This window comes from Onychostruthus taczanowskii, unplaced genomic scaffold (genome assembly GCF_017590055.1).
Source record: "Onychostruthus taczanowskii isolate IOZ18803 unplaced genomic scaffold, ASM1759005v1 scaffold7, whole genome shotgun sequence".
NCBI classification, from domain to species: Eukaryota; Metazoa; Chordata; class Aves; order Passeriformes; family Passeridae; genus Onychostruthus; species Onychostruthus taczanowskii.
The window spans coordinates 4,920,061-4,944,368 of record NW_024504786.1 but is presented as its reverse complement, the minus strand read 5'-3'; the positions used below and the strand labels follow the sequence as shown (position 1 = coordinate 4,944,368).

General features: G+C 39.8%; 1 protein-coding gene across 1 annotated transcript in view; it reads right to left on the bottom strand.

Moving 5' to 3' along the window:
• The window catches only part of TTC39A (tetratricopeptide repeat domain 39A), a 34,076-nt gene extending 11,269 nt beyond the window's left edge, over positions 1-22,807 (bottom strand). The window contains exons 1-12 of the mRNA XM_041421530.1: positions 22,719-22,807; positions 15,799-15,930; positions 15,081-15,157; positions 14,512-14,579; positions 12,128-12,192; positions 10,550-10,649; positions 9,614-9,679; positions 3,588-3,696; positions 2,887-2,954; positions 2,711-2,770; positions 1,701-1,862; positions 2-93 (exon numbers count right to left, since the gene is read on the bottom strand). Coding sequence (XP_041277464.1) covers positions 2-93; positions 1,701-1,862; positions 2,711-2,770; positions 2,887-2,954; positions 3,588-3,696; positions 9,614-9,679; positions 10,550-10,649; positions 12,128-12,192; positions 14,512-14,579; positions 15,081-15,157; positions 15,799-15,930; positions 22,719-22,783 — 1,064 coding nt within the window. The 5' untranslated portion in view covers positions 22,784-22,807. The remainder of the gene's footprint in view (position 1; positions 94-1,700; positions 1,863-2,710; positions 2,771-2,886; positions 2,955-3,587; positions 3,697-9,613; positions 9,680-10,549; positions 10,650-12,127; positions 12,193-14,511; positions 14,580-15,080; positions 15,158-15,798; positions 15,931-22,718) is intronic.
• Between the last annotated feature and the right edge of the window lie 1,501 nt (positions 22,808-24,308).

Sequence of the window (24,308 nt, the reverse complement as noted above, 5' to 3'; positions counted from 1 at the left end):
CCTAAATAATTCAACTTCGCTGTCTCCAAAAGGACTGCAGTCATCTGGTCCAAACATACTGAGATAAGCAGCTTTCATGTAAATGTAAGTAGCCTGCAAATGCAATGAAGAATATCTATACAGAAAAATGAATTTACAGCATCACCTTTATTCATATAAAGCACAAAATAGCAACATAAAGGGAAGAAGTTGCTGCTTTTGCTCACAGTCTTGCAAAAATTTAAGTAGGAGATAAGTATTTTAGAAACTGAGTACAGAATATCGTTTTTAAATCATGTATGTGTTTGTTTAGTATGTATCAGCCAACAGTTTTTGTCCAAATTCCAAGAACAAATCTCATGATTGAATAAAGCAAGGTTTTATTACTCTTAGGAACACAGGCTAGAAAACCTAAGATAAGGTCATGCTCAGAGAAAAGACCTAATAATATACAGTCTCTGTGTCCCATCACAACTTGGTAACATATCCCAAATAGTAGGTTCTAGAAAACAGTCACTGCCTGGAGTTCAGGAGAGCAGACTTTGGCCTCTTCAGGAATCTGTGTGGTAGAGCACCACGAGAGAAAGCCCTGGAAGGAAGAGGGGCCCATGAAATCTGGTTAATACTCAACGATCACCTCCTCCAAGCTTAGGAGCAATGCATCCCAAAAAAAGAGGAAGTGGGGGAAAAACTCCTGGAGGTCCACATGGGTGGAACAGGATCACCTGGACAAACTCAAGACACAAAAAGGAAACCTACAGAGAGTGAAGGGACAGGTAGCCTGGGAGGAATACAGAGAAATTGTCTGAACAGCCAGGGATCAGGTTAGGAAAACTTAAGCCCTGATGTCTGGCCAGGGATGGAAAGAGCAACAAGGAAAGACTCCGTAAGTATGCTGGTGATACAAGGAAGACTAGAGAAAACGTGGGCTCTCTCTGGAAGAAAACAGCAGACAAGCTTACCCAGGATCTTGACAAGACTGAGGAACTCTTTTTTTTCCTCAGTCCTCAGCATCAAGTGCCCCAGCCTCCCTGCCCAAGTCACAGAAAGCAAAGGCAGAGAATGTGAGATGAACTGCCCAGGGCAGGAGAAGTTTGACTTCAAGACCTTCTAACGAACCTGAAGGAGCACAACCTCATGGACCCCAAGGGAAGTGGTGAATGACGTTGCTAAGCCCCTCCCCAGCATATCTGTAAAGTCAGTTCAGGAAAATTCCCTCTAACTGGAATAGGGGAAACATAACCCCCACTTTTAAAAAGGCAAAAAGGGAAGAGAAAGGCAGGAAAGCTACCAGGGATCTGGATTGAAGAGCTACTCCCTTCCAGATGCACAGGGATATAGGCGCCACTGCTAATTGCATTTATTACCCTAGAGGCACCACCGTGGCTAACCTCACTCAGCAGCAGAAGAGCTTTTATCCAGGGCATAATTAAAGAAATGGCAACTTGCACCATTAGTTGCAACAGCTGATGACACAACCAGTCACTACACAGCATCTTTAACAAGTTGCTCTTCATCTACCAGTTGGGCCCAGAAGATTTCTGCTTGCCCACCATCTGTTCAGATTTGGATGTTTGCAATTCACATCATTCTGCAGCAGTCACAGCAGGCCAGGTTTTACTTTACAGTCTGCACCTTCAAAGCTACAAAAAATCAACTCAATTTGCTCAAAAGTTATAGATACTGTGAGGCCTCCTGCCCTCCTGTTCTGCTAAACCTACCTTTGACCAGGTGTTTTCCTTGCTCAGCAGGTCTGCATAGAAAAAAGCCATCTTCCACTGGCGCTTGTAGGTGAAGCACCACATCAGCTCCCAGTAGCACATGTGATGAAACTGCTTCCAGTACTGCTGAGCTTCACAGCATTCCTCGTACCTATTGACTGCCTGCACACAGAGATTTCCAAACGCTGCCTTAGTCAGGTGTAAATGCACAGACAGAAGAGCTGTAACACACTGGGGCTCCAGGATCTGCCTGCATGGCTCTTGCAGCTTCCAAATTATTGCCAGCCCAGTGTTTCCCAAAATCACATCTCTTTGCTTCACCCAAGAGATTCTTTGCTACACAGTCATCCTGGTGCTAGCAAGTTTACCGTGTCACAGAGCTCCCCATTCCTTGAAGTTATGTTTCTAAGCATACTCAAAATGAATGTTTGTGTCTCAGGAAATTAGGAAACTGAAGGCAGAGAACAGATGCTCAGCTGACATTTACTGCTGCACTTCCATGGATTTCAAGGAAGCATTTGTGTCTCAGGAAATTAGGAAACTGAAGGCAGAGAACAGATGCTCACATTTATTGCTGCACTTCCATGGATTTCAAGGGAGCTACTGCCCTGCACACCAGCTGATACTCTGTCTCAGAGTATTTTGGGCATGCATTCTTCATCTTAATAATTTTTTCAAGTCTTTTATGACTCTGTTCACACTGAAGGCAAAGGATTACCACTGGGTCTCATTAAAGATACAATCTGCTGCAGGATGGGAAAGACAGTGATAAAACTGTGTCATTAATCCTGGTGGACTACATTATCACCAGAAACTGAGAGGGGTAGCAAAATCAGATGAAGGAACAAGTCAAAATAGTGTACAAAATTGCTATTTGCAATTCAATAAACTACAAATTACATAGAGGCCAAAGACAGAGGAAGCATTAGCCAAAAAGGAAATAACATTCCTGGAGGAATTTTTTCAAAGCTTTTGAAATTTACTTTCTCAAGAGCAAAATGATTACTTACCGCATCAATATTACCCTTTAGTGTCTCTATCCTGCCTGCAAAAAACAGGAATATGGCTCCCTGTAATAAATAATAATAAAAACACAAGTATTCTATAACAGTTTTCAACCTGGCCATACAGTTTTTGGCACGAAAACATTAAATGACCACACCAAATAAATTATGATTCATTTTACCTTTGGATAGCGTGCCAAGTAAGGCTTAAGTAGTTTTTCTGCCTCCTCAACATTTCCTTTTCCTGTCCCTAGAATATGTAAAAATGCAAGCGATAAAAATAGTTAGAAAACAAGCAAAAAAAAAAAAAAAAAGAGAGAGAACAGGAATGCAAGGTACTGATTTTCCATCCTCAATTGGCCAACATGTTGATTCCTCTCTCCACTAAGTAAAGCATAAATACAGGTTGGTGCTGCACTAAGGCAGAAGCAGGAAGCCCTGAAAACATTGTGCTTCCTGACTTGAAAACTCAGGCACAGACAAACACATTTTTTGGAATGATTTAGCAGGAGATAACACAGAAGTACACATTAGAGGGAAGCTGTCACCTCCCAAAGAAAATCCAATGTCAACAAAGCAATTACCACTTACAGCCATTATTTTAACCTCCCCAACAATGCACCTGGCTAAAACAGATTTCAGTTCTCACAACTTTCTTGGCCATCCCCAGTATCTCTCTTCTCACCTGTTAAAAAACCCTCTATCTTGAAAATTAAAACACACTCTTCAGTTATGATTGCTGTAAAATGGCCCACAAATGACCTACAATTTAATCTGGTTACAAACAAACCAGTCACAAACAAATAGGTGATGGAATCCTCTTTTTCCCCTTTGTGTCCCACAAGAACTAATCAAATCCAAGAGTTATTATAAACAATCTTACCTAACACAAAGGTCATGAAAGTATGATAGCAAAGCAACAGCATGGTACACAGCACCGACCTAAAGCTGTATGATGATGCTCCCTCTTGAAGCTGCAGCAGACCATGTTCCTGTGCAAACACAGGGAGGGGGACAAGGTGTTGGGAAAGAGCCAGGGCTGTGTTTTGCTGGCTTAACTTCTGCAGGGTCAGCTACAGATTGCTCACTCACCAAATTCCCTAAAAGGCACTGAAAAACTCCTCAAAAGGCACTGATTGCTTGCACAGCAATTAAAGATAAAAATACACCTATTCATTTATCTAATAGTTTTTCATGGAGTTACTGCTTATTCTGGAAAACACCTGGTGACAGAGCAGCAACTTGGGATGTATTCCATGATTAACATAAGAAAATAAGAGACAATTTATCACTGTGATCCAAGTGCTGCTAAACAGCATTCCAGAAACAAAACACAGGGTTTTGAAAACAAAACCAAAACAAAACCCACACATCACCACTGTACAGTATATTCTTGTTTGCTGTGGTTCATTGCACAGAAGAGTTAAAGGTATATAAATAAAATCTGCAATGAACAGAGGAAAAGACGTCAGGGCAAAAAGACATTTTAAAGTATGCCAAGAACAAAAGGAGCTTTGCAATGATGTTGGCTCGCTACCACCAGTGGAAAAACATAATGAAAAGAAGAGAATTTCTGTTCCCTTTGGGAAGCACTAAAGCAATCAAGGATAACACTGTGTTCATAGTCAATGACAGCATGATGGATAGCCAACTTTAGGGATTCAAGTTCCTGAGGCAAGAGCATTTATCAGCCCATTCTAGGATAGTTCCATGATATCAACAGCAAGAATATAAATATGCAAATGTATCAAACAAGAGAGCTGCCTATTTGTAAATATGCACAATAAGACATCCACTGTGTGCTGGGACAGAATCTGTTTCAAAGTTACTCCATCACTGCCCTGGAAGGTCATTGGAACACGATGTGTGTGACTGCAAGGACACCTTTCCAAAGCAGCCACACTATAAATAGGAACCCCGAGGGATGTCTATCAGAGGCACCAGGAAAGGCATCAGGCAGAGCTCTCAGAGCACGATCCCAGCACAGATTTACATCTTTTGTGTGTCCTTGTTGACTGAGGGGTGTTACACCACCACGCCTTTACTGCTTACTGTGTAAACACTGAAGCCTGTAATCAAATTCTCATTTTCCTCAGACATCTATTTTTGCACTTAACTAGTGCAGTTAATTGTTTTCACATAAATATAGGGGAGGTTGTGATTTTGCTTCTCTTTGTTTTTATTTTGAAAACTCAGTGTATTACATTAATTACTGCTACAAGGAAAAATATGACATATTTGCAGATCGATTATTATAACATCTAATTGGGACAAAATAATGAAAACAATGACTTGCATGTCACTACAGAAGAAATTAAAAGATAGTAAAATCATTACAGAAAATTAGTGACAATGGAAATCAAGTACTTAGCAAAACAAAATCAGCTTCATTTTCTGATGAGAGGAAAAGTTTGATTGATACAAACAAGTAACAAAATATGATATATTCAGCTTCTTCAAACTGCCCAGATGAAACCCACAAATATTTGTATTTTTAACAAGTAGCACTTCAGGGTAGAAGTAAAATAAAACATTCTGTGGAATGAATTTTGGCAAAAAAAATTTCCAAAGTATATTTCCAAAGTACATTTTTTTGCAATGAAAAATCTTCAGGCTTGATATTTCACTAAGCCTTTAGTGGCACTAGGCTTTACAGCATTTGGTATCTTCCATATTATATAGAAATAAATATAAAATGAATGTGAACAGCACTAAGAATGACTCAAACAGACTTCATTTGTCATATAAAATAATGCAACCTCTGTCAAGTTGATCTCAATTATGTTTTAGTCTCAAAAGCATATTTAAGTGCAGCCAAACACAAAGTTATAATCTGTATGGACAAGGAATGCACCCACACCCATTTTACACAGGGCTGCATCCTGGATTAAGAATATTGCCCATTCATCAGAAGAGGGCTGCAAATCTGACGCCCTTAATTCTAAATTCTTGAACTGAGTAGTTGTACAGGCATGAGGAGCTCACTGAGCAAGTTAGTTCACTCTGTGGAATGTCCATAAGCCTATCTAGTGCAGCAGAGGTATTAAAGGGTGTTTACTTTTCACTCTGCCACCTGAATATCCCAAACTTTCTGTATTAAAGTAATAACAATCAGTAGAAGGCACAGCCTAAACAAAAGAAATCTAAAAGTAGTTTTTAGTATTTTAATACTTGCTTGTAGAATACACTGCAGCAAAGCTGCTTCTCCTCAAAAAAAACCTCTTGCAAACTGCATCTCTTACAATGGGATACCCAGACAATAGGAATATGAAGGGTGTCACTGGGAGCCATGTTTTACATCCCACACTCCCTAGCTGGCCTCCCAAGGCTCCCTCTGAGCCTGGCTGGGGCAGGGTTGCTCCTCCAAGGAAGAGTGGATCAGGCACATGATTCACATTTTCAATCACCACCCTTTCTCCACAGGGAGCCTACAGGGATTAGCCAACGATCCCCATCAGCCAAGGGAGTGCCAGGAGCTGGGCAATGTAAGGCTCTCCGGGATCAGATTGAGGATCTGGGAACCAAATCACAAGCAGCTACTTGAGCCTGAGGAGTAACTCTGCAAACACACTGCACTCACTTAGGGACTGGCACCATTACTGGTGAGTACATTATATTTAATTGCCAGGACACACCTTCTAACCATAAATGACCCATAACTACCTCCCACACCTATGACACAACTGATAGAAGCAATCCCAGAACACCAGGAATGAGCCTCCAAAGAAAGTCCATTACAGGCCATTTGATGACAGTATAAAACAGATGTCGAGGCAGTAAATGTTTGTAATTTTTCCAGAAAGACATTTTTGTAATTTCCCTAATTTGCACTAACACATTTCAGTTTTATTTTCACACAAAACAAACTACTCTGAAAGATATAAGGTAGAGCACAGAGCAGACATGATCCAGTGTGGTAACTCTGAGCATTCTGTGCAAGCTCCTCATGACATCCCACAATCTAATTCCCAAGACTCACTACATCCAATGTCTTGTCCCAAGACATCCAATGTTTCATTCAGGACTCCCCATGTGTGCACTGGGGATTCCCACAGCAGTTGCAGAATGAACAAGGACAATGCTCAAAATCATTACCAGACAACATGAGACTGGTTCATATTTATTTCAGCTGTTACTGACTAAAACCCATCGACTTTCCTGAAGCAAAAGTTCTTGGATGTTATTTTTAAATAATTCTTTTAATTAGGGATCTTTACAATGAAAGCAAAGCAGGGTCATTGTTCTTGTCCCATGGCCTGATCACATTGCTGCAGGTTTAGCAAGGAGGATGGATACTACTAACAGCTTTACAAAGAACTGACTAATTAAGCTGATAGACAGGGCATTTGAATGTATCCCATTAAATAATATTAGATTTAAGCTTCATTTAAAATTTGAAGAGACCAAAATGCAATTCAAAAGAGATGCTTAGTGAGAAACTGGAATTCAATTTATCAGAAATTGACACTTCAAAAATATTCTTTAGCTTTGGGAAAAATGTCCTCCCACATTAAAAAAAAAAAAAAGAAGAGCATAATTTGAAAGAAATTGGTTCTATCTGATAGTTTTCCTGCCTTCTCATGAAATCATGCTGTCATCTGACCCCCTGACAAATTGCACTTAACATATGGTAGGCTCATGTCGAACTGTTCTACAGTTTAGCAGCACAGGTTTTGTAATCACCTATAAAATAAGCACAGGAGTAAATATTAGCCTGAGACCTGGCAGAGGAGGCAGTGGGGAGGGTTCAGGCTTCCAGGAAGACAGTGCAAGGAGGCTCCTGCTCTCACGTCACAGGTTAGTCACGGTTAAACACCCGGGACAAACGCTCCACCTGCTGCCCAGTGAGGCTGCTCTGCTCCCCAGCACAGGGTGCCTCACACACCTCTGCCCACCAGGCTTTTCTCTCAAAGCTGGGCAAAACTGCACTCAACTTCACAGCCCAAATGTGGGGCCTGTGCTACTAAACACAAATAAGCCCATGATTTCAGTAATGATGCAAGGGAAAGGAGCTTAAACAGTACGAAGGGCACAGCTGGCACATCTCGGACTGGAAGGGAACAAACATGGCCTCAGGCTACTTTTTATATTTTCTTGATCTTATCCCACCTACTATTTTGAGACTCCAGACTGCTGTTAAGTTGATAATGATGTCCACAGTGCCTGTAAATGGCTTAGGAAGTGCTGGAGCTTTGGGCATGTCCTCATTTGCTGTTCCCCATGACATGACTCAGAGTAGAGTCCCCAGGGGTAAATGCTGGCTTTGAGGCAGGTTGGTATCGTGGACGATCACACAATACAAATTTATATCCAGTTTTAATAAACACATGACTAACACCAAAATCAAGTTGTCCTGCAGTGCATTACAGCTCTCACAGGTAATCTGCAAACAGCTCAAGGCACTAACCATGACTGTGCTGCACAATCTGATACTCAGAGTAAGCATTTAAAGAAAAAGACTGCAGTATCAAACACAGATGTATGAAAATCTCCTGGACAAGTGCAGCACAGACAAACAAACTTTCCTCTCTTCCTCTGTCACTGTTTCTTTCACCCTCTAGACTCCTGCCTACTGTCTTGTTGGAAACTTTGGAAAACCACCACTGGAATGGACTACACATATAATTGCAATTTTGCTTTTGGCTTTAGGCACCTGACTCACAAATGTTATATGCAGAAAGACTTTTTTAGGGTGTTAAAATAAATTTTTCAACAAATACATTCATTGTTGATCAATGAACTTTGACTAACATGTTTAAAATGCTCCTTCATATGGTGTGCAAACAACAGGGGTTTTGCTCAAATTTATGGTAATCTTAGTCATGCTTCAGTGAGTTATTAAGGAACTGTAATAGGAGCTGACTCATCCACACAAATATCAGCCCACTCACAGCCGTGCAAGAAATCCCAGGGCCAAATGAAAACTCAACTGGAGGGACAGTTTCCATCTGCAGGAGTAAGATGAGCATTCACCAAAGTATTCTCAGAACTCTGCTGGTAGGTGAATTGCCTTTACATTTCTAAGAGAATGTTTTGCTTTAAATGCTCTGTTGTTGAAACTGACATGTAGAACTATTTGATTTTTGCCTTTACTGCTGTGAAATAGCTCCTGGTCAGCTCCTGGAAATTTCTAAATTGTAATTCACACTCTGCTCCTTGCTTTTAAATAAGACATTTTATTTTCAGATATAAAATCCTTCCTGTAAACCAATGAAATGGTGATGACAGTCATTCACCTGCAATGTAAGGTTTCAGCTCTGATTTAAAAAAAAGACACTTTTCTCCTTAAAACTTGTTTTGTAAATAGAAAGTATTACAAAAGAGTGAGTTTTCTGGTGCTCCATTACTGAACTTCCTTCCTTAAATATCTTGCTCAAACAACTTAAGTCAGACTGGTTACTCTATAGGCAAAAAAGCACCAACTCCCCTAGGCAGGACAATTTAGGTGCCACACTCAAATTTCCAGCTGCTATAAAGCAGAAACGAAACAGATTTTTGTTTTCCCCTGTCAGGAACATTCAGACCCCACAATGACGGTAACTACCAAGGAAGCTATATAAATATATTAAAGGCTAGGAATACACTTGTGGCTACAGATTTCTGAGCCCAAGCCTACATGAAAAGACCAGTAACTAAAAACCTAAATATGTTGACATCCCTGTATTAGCCATTGCCTCTACCATGTTTCACAATGGTTTCAACACTGAACAATGGTATTACAACCTTTGAAGTGCAATAATTCAGGAAAAAACAAAGTAAAACTGAGCTGCATGAAAGCAACAGTGCCACAGAGCACATGTGTGATACCAGAGGGTTACACTTATGTGAGGGAGAAGAGAGAAACTCCTGCCTCTGTTTTTTAATTTAAGAGTGAGGGGAGCGTACCAATAATATTTAGTTCACATTTACCTTATTCCCAGAAAATCCAACAAACTCCAGTAATCTCAGAATCCGTGCAGGAAACATGGACAATGTCTACAGAGAAAAATGTAAGAATTATGCAGTAACAGACTTCCTGCCTTTCAGCTACCAATGGCCTCCTACAATTTTTTCAAGCACAAGAAATAATTAATAAAATTACTAAAATCACCTCTACATGACATTTTTCAGGGTAAATGTATACACCTGCTGTATTTTACATACAATTTAAACAGAGATATGTTTAATATAGGCACCTTATGTCTCCAGGATGCCCTACACAGAAATGTGTTTACACAGCACATGCTTAGTAACTCCAGCACTTCTTGGATGTTTCAGAAATGCTGAGTTCCCGCCACGTAGTCCATTTTTGTTCTTTATGCAGTAAATCTAATATTTGGGCATGTTCCAGACTCATGCAAAGCAATGCAAGGAAAAGGAAGTTCCAGGCACTTTCTGCAGCCCATCACCCATTACCATGTCTGGGTCAGTCCCCTCCCAGGAACCATCCTGCCCCATTTGCTCACCTCTTTTTGGCCAGAACACAAGCAGCAACAGTGGCTGGAGCAGCACCTCAAACTTCATTCATGTACCCCACCCCTTCCAAGTGCCCTGCTAACAGCCTAGATCCTGGTAGTTTTCCAAGTGTCAGGTAAAGGATAAGTGGAATTTGACATGCAGAGGCAACTGGTGCTCCTGGGCAAGGCTTCTCTGGGTGCTCACACCAAGTTGTGGGCAGCAATCTCTTCATTTCTGAAGTGTTATTATTTGATGTGCTCAGACCAGACACTGTGCACTGTCAGAGCACACACCTAAATTTAACCACATGATCAGTATGATGCCAGTGGAACTTCTCAAGAATCCAAGTTAGGGTGATTTTCAGGAGGTAGCAGGGCAGCAGCTCAGGATGTGAGTGTTGGTACATACCAGGTTAAATGCTCCTACTCCAAGTTTTACACCTCCCTCAAAATGAAGATGGTTCTCTCCTTTGACGTAATGTGGGGACTGTATGAGACTGTCCAACTCCCTAGAAATGAACAAGATTCTGTTACAGTGACAGTAAATAACATGATTCATTATAATTCAGTAAGAGAATAACCCCATTATCCTGAACTACAGAGTAGTTGAAAAAAGGCCAATTTGTCATCTCACTCAAGTGAACAACATCTACATTTTGTTGGATTTATCAACAAATCCTTTCTTATCACACATTACTTATCAATTAAAAACCATGGAATCCCAGAGAGGAGTTCCTGTCAATCAGACACAGTCAATATTCAACCACATATAAGACTGAAAATGTCTCAAGAATGGCTTTTGGGAGCATCACCAGAACTTTGCCACTGCAAAAAAAGAGATAATAGAGCAGTGCATGAGACTTAAATTTAAATTAGTAAATTTAACTTGAGTGTCACTAATCCCTGGATTGACTGCATGTTCAAAAGAAGATTTTGTTGTATGTAGGAAAAGATAACTGTAATAAATATTCTAAAATGGGCAGATGCATCAAAAATTACTTTCACTCATTTTTCTAACTTTTATAGGTCTCAGCTTTGTAGTGTCCCTTTATTTCCCATGTAGTCCAGCTCAGCTTGAAAGCAATTTGCCTTCAAGCTTTCTACAGCTATCTGGATTTTACACTACTGTTTTAGTTTATTTTGTTAATTATTGGGAGAGATAAAACATTGTTTTAATGGAAGCATGTATTTGTGTTCAGGCTGTCACATTTTTTTGATTGGTTGTTGCCAACAGACTCAGCACTATTCCCTGTAAGTGCATTCTTCGTTTTAATGGAAGCATGTATTTGTGTTCAGGCTGTCACATTTTTTTGATTGGTTGTTGCCAACCAATCAGCACTATTCCCTGTAAGTACATTCTTGTGGACCTGCATTTAGAGCCAGCTTCAACCCACACAAATATGGACACCGTCATCTCTCTCCCTTCCAGCAGACTTCTGGAGAACCTGGACTTGATGCTGTTTTGTGTCTGTTGGACACAAGACATTTTGTGCCCACTCTGAATCAAAATTTATATTTCTAAAATAAATAAAATATGATGCATATTTAGCCTTCACTTTTTACTGTGCTTCGGCTACTGTTATTAAATGCTCCAAAAAGCTGCAGCTGGTACTATAAAGAAATGCCATTTCATTATGCCTAAAGCCTACAAGACCTGCAAATTCTGCTATGCAGACACAACGGACAGTACATCATTTAGAACAGTTATTTTTTGGACATAATTTCAAGGATATAGTACTTGAAATAGAAAAACCTTGGGAGTTAACAGAGCTAGGGTCCACTGCCTCCACAATCCAAATCAACCATAATGTTAATGTCCTTTGTTATACAAAGGAAGAATCTGTTTGGGCTGAGAAAATCTGTAGACGTGAGGCCCATAATAAAGACTCAATAAATACAACAGTAATGAGTTTGTGAATTGGCTAATTTCACCAGCAGCACTTTATACTGATAGAGTGCACCTAATGACATCATCCCTCTGACTCACCTGTAGGTTTGGTAACTGTTTCGGACTTTGATGCCTCCTTTTATGAAGCTGACCATATTCTCATCCTGTTGGAATGGAAACACATTAGCAGTATGAATTTGTAAGCAGTATAAAGGGCTTTTGTCTTCTGAAGATGAATACACACCTGCAACATAACCAGCATGACACAGACAATATAAGCCTGTAAGATATAATATACGGATTTAGGATTTCCTTTCCATATTAAAATACTTTTTACTCTGCTTAGACACAGGCATTTTATTTTAATGCTTTCTGTGATCAGTTTAGCCCTTGTCACCTTTGAACCATCTGAATTTGCATTAATGAACACAGGGACTCAGCTAATAGATGTCACCAAAGGTACATGCATTTGTGCCTCTCTCAAAAAATAGCTTTCTCTCATTTGTACTTGAGTGTAGTTAGGATGTATCTGGTGCTGAGCCAGGAAATGTTCACAAGTAAGCTGCCTGTCCTCAAGAGTTTGCAGAATACTGTTGCATATCATAAGAGTGCAGCAGGGTCAGTAAAATTGTACAGGATATGCTCTTTCTGGTTTGAATATTCATATAAATACATGAGATCCATACTAGTAAGATAACATGTTATATGATAAGCCATAACAAACTGATAAATTACAGCAAAGTATCTGGGGGACCATTAGTTAGAGGGTCTTTAGTTTCATAACTTTTTGGAGGCACTTTCTTGCCTCGCTTATATAATCAGTCATTCTGGTTTGTTTTGATGTCTGCTGTTACTTTAACTCAGAGAGTCTCCATGTGTTTTAACAGAAGATACCATCACAGAAAAATCATAAGAGGGCATTGTGGAGAAAACAGCATGGTTTAGATGAATGAGATGTACTAACTAAGTACTGCATATTGTGGGGGGGGGAAAATACAACTGAACCTTTAGAGCCATGTGTAAAGATTCAGTTATATTTTCCTTTGAATGGAAAGTGGAACAAGGAAGGAATATGGCTTTAAAATGTTTACACGTAGAATGATACCAACAACAGGGATAGCCAATGTGAGAATTTTTCAGCCCTTGAAAAATGCTGGGAAAAATGATTTTTACTAAGCAACAAAACTAACCCACTTCAGTAGCTGTTGGAACCAAGTGCTTCTGTTTAATTTTTCAAACTGGTTCATGTGTTCATGAAAAATTAAACGCAGAAGAGAACAGGAAGGAAAGAGACCTTTGCAAAAGAGGACAACAAATTGTTTTTGTACTCTTCAATCTCATGTTTCTATAAACACTTTCATAAACAGATATCTGTGAAAAATACTGCTTAAAACCAAGAGACACTGCTTTTAAATGTTCCTTTTCTATGGACATCGCAGAGAAGTTCTCAAAAGTCTTCCTTCCATAGTTTCAGATCTCACCCAAACTAGCTACTCATCCCAGAGGAAAATGGAAACAGATAGCTACACCTTGGTCATTACAAAGTCCATCATCTGCACTCTAGAAACTACTAGAAGCTCCCCTGATTATGGGTGTTGCTATGAAGCAATAGTTTCTAGCAGAGGGACTTAGCAGATGGCTGAAAAAGGTTACATGGTTCATAAACTGTAAGCAACATAAATCAGAGCCCACCTGGCAACTCCCAAACACTATAAAACCACCACCTGCATTCCATTTCCTATCAGCATCCTTGAGCCAAGAAGCAGCAGCCTATTTCTGACTGTGGCTTTTATTATCCCCTTGGAAGATGAAGAGGCCCACATTCATACAGCAAGTACAGCCAAATCAAGAAGAAAAATCAGTTATTTCAACTGTGACTAACAATTAAAATTGCATGCTGGAACCCTAGCAAGTACTGCTAATGTTGCTCCATCAAACAAATCAAGCTTCATTAGGACAGACAGAAAAAATGCAAAGAGGGAGAGTTCCCCTTTGTTAAAGGCAGACAGCACTGCTAAGGAGAAAGCGTGTGTGGAGCCTAACAGCTATGCAGACCATAATTGCTGTTCAAGAAGAAACCAGTGAAAAAGCAGTCTCAGGAAAGCAAACAACAGCCAGACTCAAACAAAAGTCTTGCTTGTATTCCAGCACAGCTTCAATGAACATCTCTTTTTTTTTTTTTAAATCTGATATCCCAACATGTCATTTGGAAATTGGTGCTTGCTGCAGTTAACATTTCACACATCCAAAAGGGAGTGGAGAAAGGTATCACAGGGCACTCAGCACTATGTGTCTTGAGATAAGTATTTTTTAGTAACCATGAGGGAAAACTCATGTAATATCCCATCAGAGAGCCCAGATAAAATCCAGACTTGATCCAGCTGAAAGATCATTAAGTCAAACTATAATCTTCTATCAGTTTATTTAAGAAAATATACCTGTATGATATTTTTCCCCCCCAAGAGCCATGCAGGAATCCATACCTGGAGGAATGTGAGTGCTGCTCTCTGAAGTAAACATTCAGCATAACAAATTTCTGCATGGATTTCCTCTAACATCACACAGAGAGAAGAAAACAAATCAATCAGTCAGAAAATAATTAAAAAACACTTAGCCCATTAATGTAGGAATAAGATCACAGAGCTCAAACTGAGAAAAATATTTTCCAAATTTGCTGTAGTGTTTCAGTTCTAGACTATTGATGTAACTCCAAGTTAACATTTCCAAACAGAAATGACATGCACTTACAGAGACTTTGTAGAAATTTTTCTGGTGCTTTCTATAAATTCCCAGATCTAGAACCTTTACAGACATCAGACATTTCATTTCTAGACATTTCTTTACCCAGTGGTTTTTGGGAGTGCTGAGTCAGAAAGCAACAAGACCAGTGATTTTGCAGTGGTTACACTGCAATGGCCAAAACACTGACATTTGGTCCAGCAAATCCAGATCAGTGATTTTGTCAGTGAATTCATATATTGAGTGAACAATTCTACAGGATTCAAACTGCATAAATAAAAAAGGAAAACATTGCCTATGTAAAAGATGTTACCTTCAGTGAAGTGTTCAAGGCTTTGCCTATGCACAAGGTTGTTGATAGAATCAGCTACAGTAGATTTCTTCCTAAATCTGCAAAAAGTCAGTTTGGTCACTATGAAGAAGGAGCATCAACAACAGAGAACCATCCTCCAGCCTCCCACACAGTCTCTAACGTGCCTCCAGTGCTCGCCAGCCCCCTGTTATCTCACCACACACACAAACTTCAGCACAGTCCACAGAGAACTTAGCCAACGTGGTCCTCTGGGATCTGTCTCTTACCCTTAGTGCACAGAAATCTATCTTGATGAAGGAGAGGGGATAAGGGGGCGTTTTGATTTATTTTTTGTGTGTATGGGTGAATGTGGGTGCAAAAGTTGACTCAGACAACTGCAGTACAACCATCACCCATGGGAACATTCTGCAGTGTTTGAACATTGTAAACAACTTCCAAACACTGCAGAACCAGGACTACAGGTAGGACAAATTCCAATTGACAAGAAAAATCAGATATTGTGGTAAACTGAGGTTTTCAAGACTACACTGCTGAACACTCTCATTTATGTGCTGTGATCTTCTTCTGAGCAGGAGGCTGGGCCAGATGACCTCCTGATGCCCTTCCAACCTCAGTTTTCCTGTGATTTTTCTAAGATGACCTTTCCTTTTGTATCCAGTAGTCTTTCAAAACTTTCTCAAGAAGGAACTATTTACTGATGGAATTGCTCCAGTCTTACCTTTGACAGGTGGCTTGAGCTTCCTTCATTGTGTTCCCTGCATTCAGTATGTCCTGAGGATCAAATGTCATCATAGCTTGCATCTCCAGTATGGTGGCATAGGTCAGGGCATGATACATGCTGTCTTTAGTTCTGCAAGAAAACAAGAACTTTAGTTCTGCAGAGCACAGCTGGTTTGACTGTATCATTGCTTTTAAAAAGCAGATACAAATCCAATTCTAGAAATATATCAGCCTCACGGGAACAAGGTCTAAATGAGCTAGAAATCAAACACAAAGGACACACAAAATAATCAAGAAACAGTAATAGACTGAGATTTGTACAAGAAATCATGTCTATAGTTCTACATACTCTGCTAAAATGCATCAGTTCTGAGCGGAGGATAGACATTTAACAAACAAAGCACAGGAATTATCCACATGGCTCACCATTCAGAAACAATAGAATCATGGTGGGACTTATTTTGGTGGGGGTTTTTTTTATTGTCTAATGAATGCTCCAACATATGACACAAATCCAGCTGATATTCTTCTAATTCTGGACAGTTACTCAGTACAGGCTCAAGGAGATAAGGAACACAATACTATAACCATGGCCAAAATAGAATCTCCTTGAAACAGATCTCACCAGAAGCATTAGAGTCTGTATAAAAAACTACAGCTTTTTTCTCCTCTCCCCTTCTGCCAACCCTCCACCTCAATCTGTTCAACTTAAATATTATCCTGTAGGGTTTCAGACAGTGCCACGTTGGCAGAAAGTAAAAACCTTTGGCATTGGTGCAAGGAAAACAATTAATTCCTATGTGCAGCCATTGCTGGCACCTTTCCGCTGACAGCACAGAGGGTTTGTATATTGCACACATTTAGAACATTCACCTGTGTCTGGCATAATTCTCTGCAAGTGAATCAAAATATCTTCAGGCACAGAGGTCTAATAAGGATGACTTGAGAAATATGTTGAAGGGCAAGCTCAGATAAATTCCTCACATAGAAACTCTCTGTAGACCTTGCTAATCCACCCTGACAAATAGCACGACTTAAGACAAATATTGTTAAGGAGCAACAGTTGCTATTTCAGTTGTTTACACTCTAGAACAGATCAGATAGCTCTGTATTGCAGGGAATATTCAAAAATACTTGCAATCAAACAAGGATATCCTTTCAAAATCTCCACCCTCAGCACACCTGTTCTCAATGGGTTTACTTCAGGTGCTTCTTCATTTTCTTTTTCTTTCAAGGAGAAAGTGGTGTGCGAACAATGTGCTCTTGATAAGATAGGGCTGCATTAAGAGGAGTGTTGCTGCCAGCAGGATGAGAGAGGGGCTCCTTCCCCTCTGCACAGCACTGGTGAGAGCCTACCTGGAGGGCTGTGCCCAGCTCTGGGCTCCTCAGTGCATGGACACACTCAGGAGCAGGGTGGTGAGGATGATTAAGGGACTGGAACATCTCTCCTATGAGGAAAGGCCAAGAAAGCTGGAGCTGTTCTGGCTGGAGAAGAGAAAGCTTAGGGGGCTCCTATAATATATAGAAATACCTGAGGGGATGAAGCAAAGAGGACAGAACCAGGCTCTTGTCACTGGTGCCCAGGGACAGGATCAGAGGCAATGGGCACAACATGAAGCACAGGAGGCTCTGGTTGAACATCAGGAAACACATTTTACCATCAGGGTGACCATGCAATGGCACATGTCATCCAGAAAAGTTGTAGAGTCTGTATCCTTGGAGTCATTCAAAATGGCCCTCCCTGAGTACATGACTTTCTGAGGTGCCTTCCAACCTCATCTCTTATTCTGTAGGGTTTTTTAAGGAGAAAAGCCAGACTTTAAAGACACCTCAACAGATGTAATTTCTCACCCCAGAAATACACCTGTCTCCCTAAGTTGTGGTATCTGGACTGAACTGAAAGAAAATGTAATGGGTAATTTCAGATCATCTCACATTAATCAATGATCTAATAATTCACTGTGGTGGCTTGGGCCTGATTCTTCCCAATCCTCACACTGATGACAAAGGGCTGCTTTTTCCAACACACAGGGCACAGAGCAGGATGGCTGTACTGAAGGAATTTGCAGTGCACATCTTTAAACTTCACTGCAGTCTGTGCTCTGTGGCTGTCCTTAATTCCTACTTGCCCTCACCATCTAAACCAATCCAGCAGAAAAGCTGTTTTGGGAAATATCCTGGTGCCATAAGTGCTATAAGCCCCAGACTGTGCTACCATCCATCTCATTTGCAAGCTCAGAAGAACAGACAGATAATGGAGAAATTACTTTAAAATCCAATGGAGTTAGGACAGCTCTTTCTTGGCGTCATAAATCATGATTCTTTCAGTAGACTGATAATGTAAAGTAGAAAAGAATGAACACACTAAAATGCCAGCCTGATGAAGTGTTTCTGTTCATTAGGTTTTCCATAAGCCTCACTGAGCACAGAAAAACACACTTCATCTTGTGTTTACTAAACTAAAACCCTTCCAGAGGCTCAAATTCAAAGCACAGGGAAGTGACTGAAATAGTACCCTTTCAAAATTACAGAAATTTGCTTTCTAAAGCAAAGCAGATAAATATTAAATTCACTGCACTAAAAGGAAAATTGGTACTTTTCACATACATGTGGTGAAGAGGAATTTCCCTCTCCCGTAATTTGTTTCTGAAACCAAACCACCCCTTCCCTAATCAATGGTTTCATCTATTTTACTTCTAATATTTAAAGGAGATAATAATTAATGCCTATTATTAGCCAACTGGTATTTAGCAACATTCAAATTTGTTCTTTTTATTTCAGGAGTGGGGATGGTGGCAGAAATGCAACTTATCTATGCTATTTCTATTAACCATTCAATTAAAGTTGCAAGCTACATCCTGGCATATTCCCAGGAGTTTTAAGGCCTGGGTTTCATATGGGTGGATACAGAATGAAACTTGTTATCTTTTTACTTTTCTTCTTTTGATTCCTCAGCAGCAATTTCCTCAGGACATTGTTGGAGTTAACAAGCCTGTATGAGATGAATGCAACTAATATTGTGATTAATGACTTATCCCAGTAGTTGGTATCACATGACTGAATAAGAGGATTATAAGTAATATCTTTAGGCAGCTATGGAGCTCTGCCACATGCCCCTTCTCCAACTATGGTGCAATCATTGTCATCTTGCAGCACTGCCCTTTCTTGGAGCTGCTGGAGAACACTTTTATTCCTGCTCTAAAACAAGTGCTTAAGTGAGAACAGTCACAGCTTTCCAGCTGAAGTATGAAAATCAAACATGTTGGCTTGGTTTGACCTCAGAATTAACCCAGGGCTGGTAATCTCTCATGAAAAATAGCACTCAAAATATTTTCTGTAGATCCTTTAAAGTAATCCAGCAGACAGGACATGCATTCCTAAGTTACAGAAACCTCAGATTCAAATCCATATGTTGATTTAGTATCAAGATGCTTCCAACACTTAAAACAAATCCAACAGCACAGAATGAGAAAGACACTCCACAGACCAGTCAACAATCTGTTCATCCAGGAGGACTCAAGAGTGAAAGATCAATGCCCAAATCAATGCCTAAATCTCCTGCATCAGGAGAACATGGTCACAAGGGGCCCGAAGGCTTTCCTCATCTTTGATCCCAGGTTCCACCAATGTCTGAACAGCCCACTAGACCCATGGCACAGGCTTTCACAGAAATGCTCCAATTTGATGAACCGACATTTTCTGATAAAAAGCCTTTTCCTGCAAGATTCCCAATAAATTAACAACCACCAATGACCCCTCTAGTCAGCCACCACCACAGCTCCCTTGCTAGCACAAACCACCAGGATGGCCCAAGACAAGAAGCTGTGCTTCAACAAGAGAATCCTTGAGCCTTTTTAACCAAAGCCATTTTCCAAAGTTCAGAATCTGCTAAGTTCATCCAGCAAAGAAGTGAAAGCAACAATTGTGTTCGGTTTTACTTGCAATCAATTTATTTACAAAGACTATAAAAGTTGTGTTTTTCCTCAGGTATAAAAAGATAAACTCCCTAGAAATAACAACCTTGCTCTCGTTCATGAAATTCCTTACAATAAATAGATAACCCAAGCTCTGAGCAACATATTTACCCAAGCACCATCTAGAGCTTCAGTCTACCTGGGTGTGCTTCCCCCTATTCTTTCACCAGTCTCCATTTGACAATCACACCTGATCTTTGGGAGATCAGCTCCCAGGGAAAGCTTTCAAAGCACACTCGTTCTAGAATTAATATTCCACCAAACAACACCAAGTGCTTTCTGGGTCTATTTTCAGAATAAAGTCAACTGCCTGGAATGAATCATTGTCATATAATTCCTTTAATATTGCAATCAGCAACACATGTGGTGCACCTCATCCAATGGTCCAGAGAATTGTGTCAGGAATTCATCTTATTTACCATTCTCCCAATGGATCTGATATCACCAGACTATCAGGTGATTATGCCATGTTTTCCTTCAGGATAATTATTAAAATATTAAGCATTTGTCTTGGGAAGGGAAAGGGACATCTCACCAGAATCAACCCTTAATTTATTATTGTCTGCTTGCAATTACACAAGGGCTAAAATCCAGTCAGCATTTAATGGATTTACTGCATGTCTCAGGGCTGAGAAGGAAGATGAGATTTTTTTTCCTGCTCCAGTGATTGGGCAGTTTCAGTGTTATGCATGCTAACAGTTAACACACTACATATTGAAAATCACTGCTGGGCTTGGTGACTGAACTTTGGGCATTTCTTAAGCGTTCTTAGATGCAGTGTGAGTACTCCATATAAAAGATAAATTTAATTAAACTTACTGCAGAAAGCACAACATAATCAGAACCCACTATTGTACAACGATTGTTAATAATAATGACAACTGACTCTAAAAGCTAAAAGGTAGTTCAGGAAAGAAGAAAAGTTATATAACATAAGGCAAAACCACCAGACGTATTTTTTCTATGAAATGAGATCTCTTTATAATGGATTTGTTTTTCTTTGTGATGGATTTGCTTTTCTAACAGGAAAAAAAAGAGCTTTACCTCAACACAAGTCTAGACACCATCCTCAGATATTTATTTTTAAGCTGCTAGGAAAGCTCTTCTGATTTTAAGCCTCACACATTGTGCCAAATCTCCTGTCAGTTTCACATGGTACAAATTAGTTGAAAATACACTTATTGTGGAAGTCAAATGTGAGTAATTTAGTGAATCTGCACTAATGTAATACAGAACAGAGTATCTCCTCTGCTACAGTACACCAGAAGCGTTAAAGCCACAAAGATCTAAGATGTTACATTTTCCACAAGCATGTAAAAACTGAGAAGCATTTCTCTAAACACTTATAATACGTTTATGGACTGTGAAAACTAACTTCAAATCTCAACACACCAAAAAGGAACAGTGAGGAACTGGTGGCTCTGTACTCAAGACTACCACATGTGCCCACTCTACAACTCTTCTCATTCCTGAAGAGATGGCGTGTGTCCATAATGGATTTCATCTGCGGGGAAATTCAGCATTCTGTTTCTTCACTGCACTCACAAAGATCATAAGTCTCTATTTCCCTCACTGCCAAAGGCAACAGGAATAAGGGCCTCCTCATAACAACAGGCTAACATGAAAAATTAGTTTCAAAATGGTTTTGCAGTGTGGAATAGAGTCAGGTACAAAAAGAGAATCAGCTCATGAAATATGTTCTGCAGAGCCCAACAAAAGCTGAATGAAAACCATATGCAACAGAAGACAAATGGATTTACAGAAAAAAACAACCCACAGCCTCACTAGCTTTTGCAGTGTTTTGGAAACCTGCTGCAATAAAATATCCCCTTATTTTATGCTAAGCACTGAGTGAGCCTTCCCAGATGGGCACAGGGGCTTTACTGTCAGGATTTAATGAAAATACAGTTATTCTTCTTACCTTTTTATTAGACCTTCTGATGATATATAAACGCTAAAGAACTTTGCTGTGAATAAACCCAGCATTATTTATACAGCTGATGCTACAATTTATCATTAATATCTTTCCCAGAATGTACTTCCATGGCTAAACTACAGATTCTGGCATCAAATATGAGGCTGATACCTCAGCAAAAGAGATATGTAGCATTCATTGTAGTTACCCCTGGTGTATATCAAATACACACTATAAATTTTAATTCTTTCATATTCCAGTGTCCTGAAATAAGGTATGATGCAATTTGCTGGTGGCTCAAAATAAATGGAGCAAATTGGGTGGGTGGAGGAGAAATTTAAATTAATCACAGACTTCAACAAGCCAAGAACACAGGTAACTTCAGGACAGGGTATGACAGATCACAGACATTATAAAGACACAACAATTTTTAGGAACTATTTCATGACCTCACTGCTTGCAGCTGGGCCACTCATTACAAGTCGGGGTGCAATAATTAGGAAACTCAGTGCATGACCACAACAGTGAATTGCAAAATAAGCTGTGAGAAAGTTTCTGCAAGTAGTTACAACAACAAAGAAAGTGTTCATACCTAATGTTTCTCAAACCTTCAAGTGATGGTCAGTTGCTCATTTAGAAACATAACTATAACTATTCAGATTCTCACAGTGTGCAGAAAAATATGGGAAAGAAGACAAAAATAAAATGTGACAGAACATGGTTTTTACTCTTCCAAGAGGAAGAATCTCACATACTGCATTACAGCTGAGGACATGAATACTATAATTTTAGATAAGCGCTTTACACTTGTGTGAGTAAATAACAAGGTTTTATTTACTCACAAAAAGGTAAAGCACTTATCAGTCTTCCCCAAAACTTAACACATTAACTTACCCCTCCCTTCTGAACCAAAACCACACAGACTTATCAACTATTAAGAGAGAATCAGATGTCTGGTCAAAATCTCCTGAGAGATGGTGAAGCAAAGAAAATTAAACAGAGAAAAAGTAGGAAGTCTTCTCAACTTACTTTGCTTGTAGAGAAGCCAAAGCATCTGAGAACTTGTTGTTAAGAAATAAATCCAGAGCTGCCATACATTCACGCAGTGCCACGTTGAGGTCTGATGTAGATGACCTGCCAGAAGAGATAATAAGCTCAGCACATCTGTTCTCCTTCTACCAGTGCATTACTGCTGCATTTGAACACTCCTTCCTCACTTCCAGATTTATTCCCTTGCAAAACCTGCTATTTTATCTTTAGTGATTGCAAAAAGTGAAAGTGACTCCTATTATGCTTGTGGATTTGGGTTTTTGAGGTTTTTTAAACTATGCTTTCACCAAGTAATATGTGAAAAGCAATGAAGTGTTTCATTTTCTGAACTCAACCCAAAAACAACAACAACAACAACAACAAAAAAAACAACAACAAAAAAAAAACTGCACATACTTTATGGTAAGAACCTGGACATGCTGAATTAGTCACATGGGAGCACAGCAATTTGATGAGCTCAGGTACCAGGAGCACAGGAGCACTGGGTGACAATGCACATCTCATGGTAAGGCTGCCAGACTCCAGCTGGTGACATCATGATCATGTTATCACTTTAAGGATGAGACACTGTCAATCTGCATCTGAATATGACACCAACTGCTGCTGGAACATCTTCCTTCATCCAGCTCATGCTCAGAGTGGTGCCTGAACAACAAACCACTACAAACTCACAGGTGGGTTAAAATTTCCCATTGTGCATGTTTGTGGGAACATCTGTGTCTCTAAGAAGTGCCACTGCACTCAAAAAAAACTACTGTGGTATCTCAAAGTCAGAAGACTCTCAGTGACTTACTCTGGCTGTACTTTTCTCCTTTACAACATTCAGATGTCAGCCTGACCTGTCACAAGGCTTCTCAGCTGGTCTTTAGGGTTACTGGCAACAGGATAATACAGACCAGCTGAGTTAGTTTGGCCCAAATTCATCACCACCAGAACTGCTGGACCACAAACACAGCAAAAAAAAAAAAAAAAAAAAAAAAAAAAAAAAAATTCCACAAAAGAAACAATAAAGCCTTGCGCTAATGAAATTAAGGTCACCTAGCCAGTGTTAGGACAGTTGAAACATCTGCATCTAATGATCAAAAAGCCACACTGCACACATGCACAAAACATCCTCCAACAAAATACACACAAATCCTCACCATGTTTCTGATTCTGAGCAGCTCTAACTAATGTGATCTATCTTGTGACTTAGAAACTGTGTTAGCTCCTTAAAAAGTAGCACAACACAGAATGCTGAAAGGAAAACCAGAAAGCAAAGTCCTGATAACATCTTAAGGAAAGGCAGGGGAGCACAGCACAAGCAGATAGCATCAGTAATAACCACCCACTTCAGCAGTGGTTTGGTTTTGGTTTCACAAACGATGACTGCATCATCATTTGTGAAAGAAATAAAGAGTATAATTATATATACAAAAAACAGGACTTTAAATTTGAGAGAAACACTATGTGATGCTGTTCCTAGTGGCTTTGTCATCACAACTTCAGCTACACTGCAATTCCTTTTGCACCCAAGACACTCTGCGAGTGCTTTGCAAGCATTGATTAACCAAGTTTTGGCATCCGCCT